The sequence below is a fragment of the Pinus tabuliformis genome, chromosome 9, assembly GCF_031772625.1.
Source record: "Pinus tabuliformis cultivar Carrire ecotype Pingquan chromosome 9, CPIR1, whole genome shotgun sequence".
NCBI classification, from domain to species: Eukaryota; Viridiplantae; Streptophyta; class Pinopsida; order Pinales; family Pinaceae; genus Pinus; species Pinus tabuliformis.
Window position 1 is genome coordinate 1,205,774,707 of NC_142307.1, and position 16,114 is coordinate 1,205,790,820.

At 38.1% G+C, this 16,114-nt stretch overlaps 1 protein-coding gene across 7 annotated transcripts in view; it reads right to left on the reverse strand.

Moving 5' to 3' along the window:
* ABCI15 (trigalactosyldiacylglycerol2) overlaps nucleotides 1-9,455 on the reverse strand; it is a 333,118-nt gene extending 323,663 nt beyond the window's left edge. Inside the window, exons 1-3 of one of the 7 annotated variants that reach the window (XM_089438559.1) lie at nucleotides 8,948-9,371; nucleotides 8,716-8,821; nucleotides 8,014-8,600 (exon numbers count right to left, since the gene is read on the reverse strand). In XM_089438559.1, the coding sequence (XP_089294685.1) occupies nucleotides 8,014-8,598 (585 nt within the window). In that variant the 5' untranslated portion in view covers nucleotides 8,599-8,600; nucleotides 8,716-8,821; nucleotides 8,948-9,371. Of the gene's footprint in view, nucleotides 1-8,013 lie in introns of all 7 variants that reach the window. The other 6 variants (XM_089438557.1, XM_089438555.1, XM_089438558.1 and 3 more) reach the window with 6 other exon arrangements.
* Between the last annotated feature and the right edge of the window lie 6,659 nt (nucleotides 9,456-16,114).

The window sequence follows — 16,114 nt, forward strand, 5'->3', positions numbered from 1 at the left end:
TTAAGTTAATTAATCAGTAATTAAATTTTTTCTAAGTCTAACTTAGGGAAAATGATTAATTAACGGTAATTAATTGAGGAAGGTGAGATTTCTCCATAAACTGACATGGGTCAACTAGGAAATAATCTCATCCATTGATTAAGTTTTAATCTTGGCCATTAGAGTCCCATAATGAGATTATAAGAAGAAGTTGATGGGTAAGGTATACACACTTGAGATCGATTTCATTGGGCAGTTTGACTTTCCAGAGAGCAACAGCATTCTACCAGAAGAGTTCGAGCCAAAGAGGGGATATAGAGACAGAGAGGGGCAAAAGCAGTGAATCATGAGGAAGTTTTCCAGTTCTGAAGAGTCAAAAAGAGGAGGCCAAGATTTTCTCCAGGAAGCAATGAAGGGACAGTGCAGTTGCTTCAGAAGAGCAGTTCGATCCCGTTGAAGAGGAAGATGTTTTCAGTTCCAGAGGCCAGAAAAAAATCTAGAGGCTCAGAGAAGCATTTTCCCTGTCAATAGTAGGCAGGATGGCTAGATTGACAGTTGTTTCAGGCAGTGTGTATGATAATAAGCGCTAGGGAGACACAAAGCCTGCGCAAACCACTTGGACGGCTAGCTTTTCAGAGGTTAGACAGTGTCGAGATTGCTCGAAGTGAGTGTAAAATCTCTCAGTAAATTTTTGCCAATATTTTTCTTGGATAGATTCGCCAAGTTGTTGTAATAGAATTTTAGTAGTGAAACTTTCACAATATATATATGATGCAAATCTTTGTGATAATGATGCAAGTTTATGTGATATACCCCTCTATGAAGATGCGAGTTCTTGTGGCACCTTTCTTGTAATGAAGAAAGCTTTCAATGGCATTTATATCTTTGTGATGTGGCAGACATGTACAAGTAGATTGCTTAATCATCTTGTGGACAAAAAATGGTAGAGTTTAGAGGCTGACTTGGCACTTGGTTCATTGGTTAGTTTGACTTGGATTTCTCTTGTTGATGAAGAATCTATAAGGAAAGGGCTGATGGGTTTTCCCCTTGTGGGTTTTTCCCCGGCCTCTGGCTTAATCTCTGGTGTCTCTTGTCTGTTGTGCACTTTCTTTATATTTGTATATGTATAATTGCTTGGTGACCTAATGATGAAGTAATTGTTAAATAGAAAAACATATATATAAAATGTCACAAGTAATTATCATGAAGAGAAATTCAATCTTTTAATCGAATTTCCAGCAGTCCCTACCTCCCATGACTAAGTTGTGGACACCCCCCTTCCTCTAGACTATAATGCTCTCCCTGTCTCCCAGAAACATCCAGGGTTCATATGCTCACAGGCTAGCAAGATGCACAGCTCTGATATCACTGTAGTATCCCTAGGGAAAATTTCCCTTAGGGTTATTAGAAGCATAAGACAATATTGTACTACTATCACAATATCCTATTTTCAATTCAGCAAAGATGACATTGAATGCACATCAATTTAAACAAGTAGATGATCTTCAACAATACCAACAGTACATATCAGGTCACAATTCCCACAGATTCACTTCCTAGGGTTGTTACACCAGCACAGTATGTTGTACAGCACTCAACAATTAAGAAATAGTGGCATTCTTTTATAGGGATTATAATACTAATTACCCTATCAGCAACACAATTAACTAGCTTACAATTCCTTCTTGCTACTACTCAATTGGCCTTCACAAATTCGTTGCCTTGTTGTTGTATTATCATCAGACAGCCCTAACGGGCCTTGTTGTTGTTCTAAAGTGAACATCGTTGGCCCAGACTACCTTCTTCAGCTCCTGGCCTCAGTCTGTTGCCACAAACTATATCTGAATATCGTCTTAGAGAGCAGTTGTTGCCCTAAAAACCCTCAAATGTGGCCCACAACCACAAGACGAGTTCCTTGCTACCAAAACAACTTCAAATGACCATGTTGTTATAGTAAATGGCCTCAGAGGCCATCACTGCCTTGATTAACTTCATTTGCCACAGAGAAATCACCCTCAAGAGGGTCGTTGCCACAAGCTAGGGTATTAGGGGATTTGTAGCCAAAGAACTATCCCCCAAATGACCTCGTCGCTACGGGAAGCCTCCTTTGCATGCCTTGGATTAGGGTTGTTTGCTACTGGCAGACCCTTCTTGCCCTATAATTGCCTTCACAAGCCAGCACTACCGCAAAGTAATCCTTTACTGCCCAAACAAAGCCTTCTTCAAAAACCCTTGATTGCCATAATAGATAAAGGATGCTTCAAACATTATGCTAAACAAAATGAGGAGAAGGGGATTAGCTAAGGTGGAATCTTTCACCATTGAAACCAATCAGAGATAAGGGGCCTTAAAACCGTTAGGAGCCTCAGGTCACAAATCAGAAAGATCAACTATCCATGATGAGAAAAATGATTCTCCTCTCTCTTATTTATAGATTCCCTTTGGGGTCTCTTCTCCTAATTTTAATTTGAGGGGCTAACAACTTTCCCTCCATTTTGCCCCAAAATTGGCTTCTTTCACAAGTTTTCCTCCAAATACCCCAATTTACCCAATGTTTACCCAATAACATTGAATAATGGGTTCCCCCTTTATAAATGACTATAGCCTACGGAGTTGGATAGGCTACTTCACCCTCCCTTGAGAAATTAATTAGAAGAGGACATTACAATAGCTAGTTGCTCCCTTCTCCCATTTCCTAGAAATCAATCCTTCTATGAGATAAACTTTGGTCGACCATTGAGTTTTAGATAGCATGGAAGATGATTAGCAGTGATATTTTGTATCATATTTGGAAAACAATAAATAAATGTCTAATCAAAAATGCAAATATTTTCCCTGACATGATAGTTCCTTCATATGTGCCCATCTACACTTGCAAATTCAAGTGCAAAGGAAGGCAAAGATAAAAGTTTTCTTTGTGTTAATTGCTAGAGATTTGGGTTGGTGTACCTTGCACTATCAATAGGGTTCCCCTTGTTGATCACTAGTTAGCCCATTCAACTCATTCTTGAGCTTCTACTAAAAGTCACCCTCAATATAGAGTTTGACATATTGTTCTTGAGCACCAAGAGAAGCATAAAAGCTAGCCTCTAGCCCAAATTCCTTAAGCACCCTAGTTTTATAACTTCCTTATTGTTCCTCTAGCGATCTCCAGACCAAAGCAACCTACAAAGCTTGAGCAGGGAAACAATGTATGACAACCAATTCTCATGGATCCTAAGTTCATAGCAAACAAATGGGGGCTAAGCCCTAGGGATAAAAACCCTCCTCCCACCGTGGCACTATCCAGGTAGCAGCTTGATATGACACTTCGCTTCGTCCCATTGGCCTGATATTATAGTTTCTCCACTAGTTTAATTTGCAATGCCTTTATGGTGAATTTATTTTGGGCCCTGTTACACCCTAGATCCTCTACGGTGTACACAGATTTTTGGTCAAGGTCAACGTTATTATAAGCCCAAATGTGTAGAATTTTTTGCCTTATAAGGCCATGTGGGATGATATTTTTGTTGGTTATGTCGTATCCCAGATCCCCTTAGTTGGATGGTCATGCCCAGCGCTTTTAGTAATCTTCATTGCCTCTGGGTCTATAGTACTTACATACTGACTACCCCTTGGTGGGTGGTATCTCCCTACCTCGTGAGCATTTAAAATCCTGGGTAGGTTTCGAAGACCTTGGAGGTAGATCTATTAGAACACATTATTTACAGGAGCCCTTATTACTCACTTATGCTTACAATTTTGTGTCATGTAAAAGGTGATTTCGATTAGTGAGGGTGGAAACACCCATGTTTTAGCACACCTATAATTTTCTCCACATGGACCATTTTAACATATGTATGGAGACCTTTGGCCATGGTTTATATTACTCAACACTTTATATGGCCTCACAATTCAAAATGCATTTCATGGCCCCTGAGGCATATGTTAGATTCTCCAAGGCAAGAAAAAGAGGCCCTATTGCACTCCTATGCAATCCAAGCTATCTCCAAGTCAAAGCATGCAAAACACCCTCCTCAATGTGCACTTTGAAGCTATATTATAGTTTATACCCTTTGGAGGGGCCAACCTCTCTTTTATTGCAACCGTGGGGTTAAAAGATGATATGGCAAGTCAATTAGGTGACTTATGGGTGAAACAAGAAACAACCATAAGTTGGTAACAACAATGGACCATGTTCAAGCCTTAAAGCATCAAATCAAGCATAATTCAAGGAGTCGTCCACTTTCAAGGTGTACGTTGAGGTTCTAAAGGGTAATAAAGTGAACAATGAAGCAAAGTAAGTGAACATTGGAGCCGCCCTTGTCTAGGAAGGAATCTATTCCATCACACAAGCCAATCCAAGCCCATTTCAAGCAAGAAGTTGAGGGATCCATTCACAAGGAAGGGGACGTTCATCTCTCAAGGTTCTAATTCAAACCCAAGATGAGCGTTAGACTCTCAAAAAGGAACACTGGACACCGAAAGGTGAACATTGGAGTATTTTTCCATCTTTCAAGCATCCTCAAGCTAAAGCAACATCAAATCAAGTGGAATGTTGTCCTCTTAAGGCAAATCAACCCCTCCTAAGGAAAACCGAACCCTCCTCAAGCAAATCGTGCCTTCTTCATGCAATTCAAATTTTGAACCTCTCTTCATGAGACATATAACTCTTTTGAGGGTTTTAAGCAATGTAAAACAAATTATCATGTAATGACTTAGTCCAAGCATATTGTGGATGACAAGTCACTTGTTTCTTGAAGTTTCCTAGCTAACTCTATGGAGCAAAAGGAGGAGAGATGTTGTGAGCCTCTTGTATAAATTGAAGGCTCACTCTCCTCCCAAATGGTTGTGAATTGTTGGAGATCATTATGCCATAATATAATTATTTTCATGAAGCATTGGTGTTGACTATTGGAGTTTCTCTTTCTTGGTTATTCTTCTATATTTTCAAAGGCATTATAGTGATAATACAAGACTACTATGATTGATCCACTGAAGGGCAACATTGTCACTTGGAAGGAAATGTCAAGGGTTTGTTCTCTCACCCTCTCCTTTATTGTTTTGAGGTAAGCATTAATCCTCCTTATTGGGCCATACCCTCAAGGGTTCCTTAGCAAAGGTTTTGACTTTATTTCATGCAATAGTTGATCTTGTGGTTGAAGACTTTCCCCTTTAGAGGGATCCTTTCTAACCGGGCCTTCGTTTCATGACTTGTTTTGATTAGAAAAGAGGTTAATTTATCTTCTAGAGTTCTAGCTGATTGCCCTAATCCACCAGCATTGAATAACCAAATTTTAAGAGGGGCATTCATCTTGACCCCAATTACTCTAGTGGAGATAACGCACTTAAGACCTAATCCCAACAACCAACCATTGTTTTTCCAAAATTTTAATTCCTGTCATTTATTTTTCCATAAATTCAAAAAATATAAAAAATAGAAAAATAGAAAATCAAAAAAATATAAAATATAAAATTCAAAAAATATTTATCTAGCTCGAGCTTAGATTGCATCTTAAAGTTAGATGTCTTGGGAGTTGTGCTTAAATTATTGATATATTGGCCCAAAGGAGAAATTAGGCCCTCCTTGTTTGTGCTTAAAAGATTGATGTAACATTGTTTTGAGGGTTTTTAAGTGTTTTCTCAATTCTGGAAATTAATTACAGCAAAGCTCTTTCAAGGATTGATGAAATCCTAAGCCTAGGGTTTGGTGGAGAAAAGTTGTCTCTAACCCTACTTAACCTTAGTTTCATTTTTTAATTGTTTTAAATGCATGTTATTCATATTTGGAAATGACTTATACCTCCCAAAGTGCTGGAAATTGATTTACTTTGAATGGGAGATTTTTTGGGCTTGCCACTAAGGGGATTAGCCCTCTTTTCTATGCAAGTTTTATTCCAGATTGCTGTAGCTTCTTATTTACCTATATAATTTCACTGTTGGGCTGTTATTTCACTATTAACTTAGTGTCCAAGCAAAATCACCCAAGCATCTTTCATCCTAGTGTGTTACCACACTTCTGGGTTACTTGTAAGGCAGTCCAAATCCAGGATTTTCTGTGTTTTTTTGCCACTTTGCAAATCTGGAAGTGCAGGACAAGAGCAAGCTCGTCCAAATCATAGCATATTATCAAGTGGTAATCAAAGAACAATCATCTTACTCAGTGTATGTGACTTACCCTCACTCTTGAGCATAAAAGGTAATTGTTTCTTGTGATATTTGAGTGGGATTTCAAGTGCTAGTTTGTATTTTTGTTTGTACTGATTCATACACCAGATTTAGCACTTGTTTTATTAACTCCTAACCTTCATCATACATAGGCGTTTCTATGCACTGGTCTCTTTCAGTTGTTGGTGAAAAGTGTAGATTTTGGACAGCCCCCATGGGTTTCTAGGAGTTGGCATAAAGTGTGGGGAGATTGTGCTGATGTGACAGTGAGCAGTAACAGGCTGTACATGGCATCAATTTTGCTAGGATGATAGGACTGGTAAATATCAGCATTATTCATGGACATTTCAAAAAGCATTTATTAAAGGTTAACCATCTAGAAACTGATTTGCATTTATGTGGTTACTGCGTTGATGTTTGTAGCTTGGGCAGGTACTTCTGCACAGGCTTAAGTGTCTGGGCGTGCAAAAGTCGCCTAATACACCTTGAACCTTAGCAAATTACTTTAGCGATTAAAGTAATTTATTTTATAAGATAAAATGAGTTAACCTAATGAAATGCAAGGTTTTTGCATTGGTGAATTAGATGAATCTCAATCGTCAATCTCAATTGTCAATCACTTTGAAGATTGGGGTTGTGGATTCGATCATAACTTAAAGCTAATAAAAGCAAGGCTAGGCCAAGGGGGAAGACACAACAGTGAGTGAACACAAGACATTGAGAGAAGGACATCTCAGTGATTTGGGTGGCGAAGGACTTCCATTCAAGTGTTCCAAGTTCGAGGGAACTGCAAGGAGCAGCAAGGGAGATTCAGATCAGCCAAGCAAGATTTAATCAACTGGATCAGATCGAGGTTCTTGTTGTATGTGTATTTTCTGCTGTGGGCCATTTTCCCAGTAAGGGAGCCCAAGTAGGTTCTGGAGTTATTTGAAATGAAGAACTGTTTGATTGGGAAGGAAACTTTTGTATAATGTGTGATTGAGATTGGTTGTGCTTCCACCAAATATTTTTGTTTAAATTACGATCCCAGTCGTACATTTAATCAGCAGATCTGTGATAAATCTGCTATGAATTAAATTACCAGGTTACTGGGTTCAGAAATTTAACATACTAGACACTAATGCATGCTTGGTCGTGGTTTGTCGAGCATATTTTCTATGTAAAATTTTAATCTAATGACCAATTTTTATTCCAATTAAAAAACAAGAAATATTTCAAAGGCTTGTTTGAGAAGTAATTTTGAAGCGCTATGCCTTTGTTCTTCAATCATTATAATCAGAATTTAAAAAATAAATGATAACAAATATTGGAATATGGAAATCAGACTAACTCCAATTGGGTTCAAATCGCTTCCAGTTACGGTATCAACAGGGTTTAGTAATGGATTGCATGAAATTCTAGAAAAGGTAGAGATGAGGAAGAGAAACAAACAAGAACGCGTAAAAATTTCGGGGAAAATGAAAACTTCAACCTTTATCCCACTGAAATGCCAAAGGAGGAGACAATATAAGGCAATGAAAAACGATAATCTGATGCATTTGAAAACGGGGATTAAAACGTTGCGGTTACGGGGATGCATTTGAAAAGTTCAACGCATATAGTTATATTTGCCATTCCCTTCTGTTTTCAACTTTCACAGCCAGTCATCAACTGTACTGTATATGTATCTAGCTGGCCTGAAATGGCGTGAATGCACTCAACAACACTGTCAGAACAAGAAGAAACTAGTAAGCGGTTTCCCTAATGCAAGAAAAGGCATAAAACATTTAGAAAGTTCTCTGATTTATTTGACCACTTTTTGCAAGGGGGACAGTCCTGAGTCAGGTGAGTTTTCTTGTTGCGTGGCAAATTACAATGTCTAGCAGAGAAATGAATAAAGTCACAAACCTGGATTACAGCGTCAATTTTCTCGAGACTCGGCCTGACCTGAACAACGCTCCCAACAGTAAATCCCCGGATTCTAACTGGCGTCCCAACTGTAAGTCCGCATGCTTGAGAAAATTCAACCACTGCCTGGTACTTCTTGAACCGAGTTCGAAGCTGTAAACCCTTCAGCCAAACAACTGTAAAAGCAAGCAGGACAGCCCCTGATATCATAAACAATCCCACACCCGCCTCTCGAATGCTCTTCTTGCCAAATCCAAAGTTACTAAGGGGATTAAGTGTCTGCCTCCACACAGTACTAGGGAGGTCAAGTATTGCTAGCAGTTGACTCTTCTGCTTGGGAGGAGAGGAAGATGGGTTTTGTTCTGTACTGCTGCTGCTGCTTGTGCTTGCCCTTACACATGCACTTCTGAAAGTCCTTTTCAGTGGCATGTTAAGGACTTTTGGGGTGAAGCCGAAAAATTCAACATTTTGAGAAGCAAGTGGTCCAGTGGACATCAAAGCCTTGCACGTACTCATTTTGGCAATTTCGTTCCCATTGTTTATTCGCATTGATTTTAATCCAATTAAATCTCCAACCTTCTCCATTTCTTATGTGTATAAGACCAGTCAATAGCATCAGTGAACAAAATCTAAGCCCATCTTTTGAAAACAAAAATTGAAATGTATTTCAGCAAATTAGCATCCAGATATGAAGAAAGTTACCCTTTGAGGATGACGTGGGACTATTTCAGGAAACTAGCATCCAGATATGAAGAAAGTTGCCCTTTTAGGAGGACCTGGCACTGACCCAAAGGGCAAAACCTGATCCCTGAAATGAACCGGATGGGTATTCAATCAGAGAAGTAATTTCTGAAGTGACGCAAATGGAGATTCAATACCAAACCTAGTTACTGAAATCACCCGATTAGTTGTTCTCATTGAAGTGATACTTGACCCAAATGCTGCTGCAAACAGACATTTCTAGGCCAAATGCTGAAGAGACATTAGATATATGAGCTTCTTTGTTCATCCGTGGAGACACCACTTCCACATTTCTCAGCAAGCTTTCTCGCTCGCTCGGAAGGGGTACAGCAAAACAATATATTTCTCACTCCCACTTTGGAATGGTGGTTATATTAGAGCAAACAGACTGTAGATGTTATGAATTTGTGAAGGTTCATGATGACAATTTGGGTAGGACTGTACAGATGGGATGATCGATCTCTCCACAGCGCAGTGCCTGCACAAATCCCATGTTTATCAGGAAGCAGTAACGCCCATTCCAGCTTGGTCAAAGGATAAACAGCTTCCCCGCGGGGCCTCACCTTTCGCAATAAAATTTCGGATTCCTTCATTTACTTACTAAAACGAAGACAGAAAAAAATGTTTCACGGTACTTGTCATGTGTCAATGGTTTTCTTTTTGAAATACGTTTGGTCTCAACGATCCCAGGAAGCTCTGTTAAATTATTGAAAAAATGAGGACCTAAGGGGTATTTTAGGTAAACTGAAATGGAGGTTCAAAATCTGATACACAAAATCAACTACTTACACTGATCTAGTTTGTTGCATTTGTGTAGTTTTTAGATTATGTTAACTAATTGTATTGTGTGTCTTGGAGTGTGAAGGAACCCATCTCGCTTCCTCCATAATAGGTGGAATAATTTTACATGTGAGCGATAATTAATTTTCCATTATTTATATTAAATAGAATTTGGATATATAAATTGAGTTTAGTTACTATGATGGTTTTTGGTGTTCGAGTGTATTTAGTTTTATGTATTTGGTTTTAAGATTAGTTTTATTAGTTTTGATCTATTTAACTTTGGATTTAGATTTATCTAATTTTGGATCTATCATGGATGGAGAGGGATCAAATTTTTTGAGGTGTAAATCTTCTTTTTGGAGTGTAGAATTTGAGAAAGGTTTTCACATAAGGGATTTGATCCTTCTCGGCACATGATAAATTCGGAGTTAGATGGATCTGGTCCAGGTGAGTGCAACAATGTCACATTTTTAGATTATTATTATTATTATGTATATGTTTGAGATAAACTTTAAAGTTTACATTATGTTTTTTTGTTTGACATTAACATATCATTTTCTTCTTTAATTTAGTCTATGTTCCTTTCCTTGATTGGTTTGTACGTCTGTATTTAGATGATTTGAGTAGTTTGTGTGTTTATGTGTTTGGATTTTGATGGTAATGTTTGTGAATGTTATAGTTGTTTTGTTATTTTTCTATATGTGTATGTAATTCTATGTTAATAATTAGTTGGTGATGAAGAAGGGAGACAATCTTGTCAATAGTTTACAGAATGATTGATATTGCACATATATTTCATTTAATTTTAGGTATCACAACTTTTGACAAATAATTAATTCTTAATAGTGGCCCTCAAAGTATTACTAAATATATCTTGAAGAGTAGTTTTAATAATTTACTACGTTAAGATTACTCTTGAAATTCTAGGAATCACAACTTTTGACTGCTAATTAATTCTTAATAGTGTCCCTCTAACTCCATAGTGTCACAACTTTTGGCATATTAGTAGTGACATTATTAGTTTTGTCATCTTTTCATATCGATTATATGAAAAGGGCAGTTGAAATCATAAACCATTCAAATATTTAGCTCGAGCTATTGCAGTAAACAACATAACTTGTCACTCTTGCTCTCCAATATTAATAGGTTGGATTACTATAACACGAAAATAATGCACATTGTCAATAATTTTTTTGTGCTTACACTAAAATCAATGCAAATTGTTACATCAAATCTGAAATCAACATCTACGCTAAAATCAATGCATCTAATGCAAGCAATCAAAAAGATTATAAATCAACATCTACATTAAAATTAATGCATCTAGTACAAGCTATCAAATATAATTAGAAATCAAAATCTACATTGAAATCAATGCATCTAGTGCAAGCAATAAAATAGGATTAGAAATCACTATATGCACTGAAATCAATGCATCTAGTCCAAGAAATATTCTTCCCTCTCTCCCCCCTCCATCTATATCTATATCTCCCTCAATATCTCCTTCTTTGTCTCTCTATCTTACCTCCCCCAAACACACACACACACACACTTCATATATATCTATCTCTATGTCCCTCCCTCCCTCTTTGTATCTCTCCCTTCTTCCCTTTCTTCACCTTCCATCTATATATCTATCTATCTCTCCTCTGTCTTTCTATATCACCCCCAAAACATACACACTCTTTCTCCCTATCTATCTATTTCTCCCTCCCTCTTCCTCTCCCTCTCTCTCTCTCTTCCCCTTCTCTCCCTCTCTTCCCCCTTCTATCTCTCTTCCCTCATGCTCTCCTCTTTCTATCTCTCTCTCTCCTCCTTTCTCTCTTTATGTCTTTCTTCTTACCTCCCTCTCTCTCTCCACCTTTCTCTCTCTATGTCTTTCTTCTTACCTCCCTCTCTCTCCCCCTCCAACTCCATCTTTCCTTCCCTCCCACTCTCCTTATCTCTCTCACGTCCTCTCTCTCTCCCTTTCTCTTCCCCCATCTTTGTCTCTCCCCCTCCAACTCTATGTCTCCCTCCCTCCCACTCTCCTTCTCTCTCTCATGTCCTCTCTCTCTTCCTTCCTCTCCCACCCCCCTTTGTATCTCCCCCTCATCTCTCTCTCTCTCTCTCTCTCTCTCTCTCTCTCTCCAACTCTATCACTATCTCCCTCCCTCTCTCCTTCTCTCCCCCCTTCTCTATGTCTCTCTATATCACCCCCCAAACATACTCTCTTTCTCGCTCTCTCTCTCTCCACTTTTTTTTCTCTATGCCTTTCTTCTTCTCTCCCTCTCTCCCCTTCCAAATCCATCTCTCTGTCCCTCCCTCTCTCCACCTCTCTATTGCTTTCTCTCCTATCTCCCTCTCTCTCCCCCCATTACTCTCTCTCTCTCTCTCTCTCTCTCTCTCTCTCTCTGCCCTCCAACCTTGTCATTATCTCCCTCCCTCTCTCCTTCTCTCTCCCCCTCCATATTTGTGTCTCCCTCTCTCTCTTTGTGCCCTCCAACCATGTCATTATCTCCCTCCCTCTCTCCTTCTCTCTCTCCCCCTCTCTCCACATCCATATTTGTGTCTCCCTCTCTCTCTCACGTCTCCTTCAATTTACCTCCTTCAATGCAAGCAATAAAATAGTGTTAGGTCCCTATACTACTAGTGTAAACCCTTATTATTCTTAGTGCAACTCCCTTATTGTATTATTGTGCCCATATAGTCCCCATGTTGTTATTATTGTACCACATAGAAGCCCACTATTGTTATTGTTGTGCCCCTACAATATTATTGTTATGTAGGCTCTGATTGTATCAGGATCGCTTAGACTCATATATATATAAATGAGGTTTTGTCATTTGTATCATCCAAGAATTGTTCATTTGTGTAATCTAAAGGAGGTTGCCCCCTCAAAGAGGCTAATTTCTAAGTCGTTGATCTATCTTTTCTATCTTTTTGTGAGCTGGTTTCATAACATTTGGTATCAGAGCTTTGGATTCTAGGGTTTCGCTGCTCCAAAATAGGTCATCGTGGCCTTTTCGCTATAACATTTTTCTGCGATGTTTCAAAAGCTAAAAAAAACCCATTTGAGTAGAAATTCTCGATGATCCTCGGACCTAGATTTCATATCTTGTCTCGCTATATTTTTTGGAGATATGATCTGAGGAAGTTAGGGTTTTTGCAAGCTCCAGAATTCCATCTCAAACAGGTCATCGTGGAATTTTCGCTATAATTTTTTTTCTACAAAGGTTCATACACTAAAATTAAAACCCATTTGAGCTTAAATCTTAGTTAATCTCGAGCCAAAATTTCAGATCTTGTTTCACTATATTTTCGGAAATATGGTTCAAGACATTTAGGGTTTTTGCAGGCTCCCAAATTACATCCCAAACAAGTGATCTTGGGAAAATCGTCATAATTATCTCTCTGAGTATCAGATTGAAATTTCGTAAGAAGTTACAGAAAGAGGACGGATGGTAGTTTTTTTAGCATTTTTTTCAGGTCTGTAGGTTGAAATAGTGACACATGGCACTTCGTACAAGTTCACTCTACTAAAAAAGTGTATAATCAAGTCATCTTGGGAGATTGGGCATAACGCTTTCTTGGAGAATCCAATTTTAGTCAGACTGGTGGCGTTGGAAATAGGACTTAGAGGGCTACCACAGTTTGCAATTTCATACCTTGGAGATCCGAAGTTTCAGAAATACATAAGATTCAATATCAAGCTCCTACAAAGTGAAAAAGGGTGTGTAGTTTTTTAAAATTTTGCATAAGTCTGGTTTGAAAAATTAGTTTGAAGGAATTCAAAGGGCATAGTGAAGCATAATTATCATTAATTGATGCCTCGAAGAAATAAAATGGAAACAACTAGTAAGCAACCTGAAAGCTCTAGCACGACTCATGAAGAAGAGGAAGAAATGCAACATGATATATCAAAATTATGAGACCAAGTGCAACAAATTTCACTCTCACAAAAAGTAACAGAAGCTAAGATGGATGGTTTAAAGAAAGACATGGAAGATAAGATGCATGGTTTAAATAAAGGCATGGAAGCTAAGATGGATGGTATGAACAACATTGAATATTGGAAGAAGGACATGGAAAGTTGGAAGGAAGGTTTGACAAAGTTGCTACAAGAAAGGTTTCTTAATAGCGAAAAGGTAATAGAGAAAACTCAGAATGAGAACAAAATAAACGTTAATCGTGATTCAAAGAATGACAACGTTGAAGATTTGAAGAACGACGTGGAAATTTTGAAGGAAGGTTTGACAAAGTTGCTACAAGAAAGGCTTCCTGATGGCGAAAAGGTAGTAGAGAAAACTCATGATGAGAACAAAAGAAATGTTAATCATGATTTTATAGACTCTAATGTTGGAATAAAGACCCACCACATTCTAAAGATCAATATGAGGAAGTTTCATGGTAAGGATCTCGTAACATGGATACTACAGATGGAACAATATTTCAATCTCCATAATGTGCAAAACACACAAAATGTACGCATTGCAACTTTATAGTTGGAACCCAATTAGTTTGTATGGTACCGATGGCTTTGCTCCCATAAACAAATTGTCACTTGGTCAGTTTTTACGGATGAAATGATAGCACATTATGAGGATACAAAGAGCAACACCTTCTTTAGCCATTGATAAATCTCAAACAAAAGGGTTCAATGGTAGAGCAAATTGAGGACTTCCAAAAAATGAATATAAGGGTAAATGATATTCCAAAGAAGCACAGGATTGATGCCTTCATAGGCAATTTAAATGATAACATTCAACATGAGGTTCGTCTTTGGGAACCTGATTCATTGGAGAAGGCATTCAGGTTGGCAAGAAAATTGGAAAGTAAAATTATGGCAACAAGGAAGCCTACCACTCACAACTATAAAGATGGGAGTGTTGTTGCCCCTAGCCTTCCACAACCCACAAGGTTGACACCACAGCAATTGGAAGAAAAAAGAGAAAAAGGGCTTTGTTACAGTTATGATAGAAAATACAGTAAAGGTCATAATTGTGCTGAGAAGAAATTATTTTACATAGATTGTGAAGAGGAGGAAGAAAATGAACAAGGAATGTCAAAAGAAGAGGATATACACCAAGAAGAAACCCTAGAGAAAGAAGAAATGAATCCAACAATATCTTGTAATGCATTGGTTGAAATTATCACTCCTCAAACTATCAAAATAGAAGGACATATCAAGAAGAAAAAGGTAATAGTGTTGATTGATTCGGGTAGTACCCATAATTTTATTCATTGTAAGATAGCCAAGGAATTGAATTGCTTCCTATATCCAGCACCAGAGTGTCAAGTGACGGTTGCAAGTGGAGGAACCATAAATTGCTCTGGAAAGTGCCATAATATGAAGCCATCCATGGGAGAATATGTATTGAATAGCCCAATGCTTTCCATTCCAATGGGTGGTGTTGATGTTGTACTAGGAGTCCAATGGCTACAATCCTTGGGTACAATAGCCTTTAATTTTCAAGAACTTTTCATGAAATTTTTTTCGGAAGGAAAAGAAGTTGAATTAAGGGGTATCGCATGGAAACCTGGAAAGATAATCAACTCTAATGGAATGACAAAGCTTCTAAAGAAATAAAAACGAGGCATAATTGCACAATTATGTTCGCTATAGGTTCCCACATCGAAATCATCTATTGCTCCAGATGTCCAAAAAGCCTTGGACAATCATTCTAAGATATTTGAGACTCCCAAAGGCCTCCCACATATTTGTGATCATGATCATGATCTTCATTTGATTATAGGAAGTGTTCCTCCAAACATCATACCTTACCTAATGGGAAGACATTTCAAGGTAAAAACGAATCATGATAGTCTTAAATACTTTTTAGAAGAAAGATTATCTTCAGAAGAATAGCAAAAATGGGTCACAAAGATGTTGGGTTATGACTTTGAAATCATTTACAAAAAAGGGAAGCAAAATGTTGTTGCAGATGCACTCTAAAGAAAGGATGAGGACGTGGAAGCATTGTTTTGTGCCATTTCTATTATCCAACTAGATTGGATAAATGAAGAAAAGGATGAATGGAACAATGACAAAGAAGTGTGGGCACTCATTCAAAAGTTGCAGAAGATCCCAGTTCAAACAATATTGTCAAAACTTGACGAAGAAGGAAAAATCATATTGGAACCCGAAGCAGTCACAGAAACAAGAAATCAACAGCTACGAAATCGATCAATTTCAGAGTATCTCATCAAGTGGAAGAACTTACCTGCTAAAGATTCCACATGGAGGATGAGAATTTTATACAAAAGCATCCATAACTACTCAAGCGTTGAGGACAACACTTTTTGAAGAAGAGGGGCATGTTAGGTCCCTATACTACTAGTGTAAACCCTTATTGTTATTAGTGCAGCCCCCTTATTGTATTATTGTGCCCATATAGTCCCCATGTTGTTATTATTGTACCCATAGAAGCCCACTATTGTTATGGTTGTGCCCCTACAATATTATTGTTATGTAGGTTCTGATTGTATTGGGATTGCTTAGACTCCTATAGATAGAAAGGAGGACGTCATTTGTATCATCCAAGAATTGTTCATTTGTGTAATCTAAAGGAGGTTGCCCCCTCGAAGAGGCTGATTT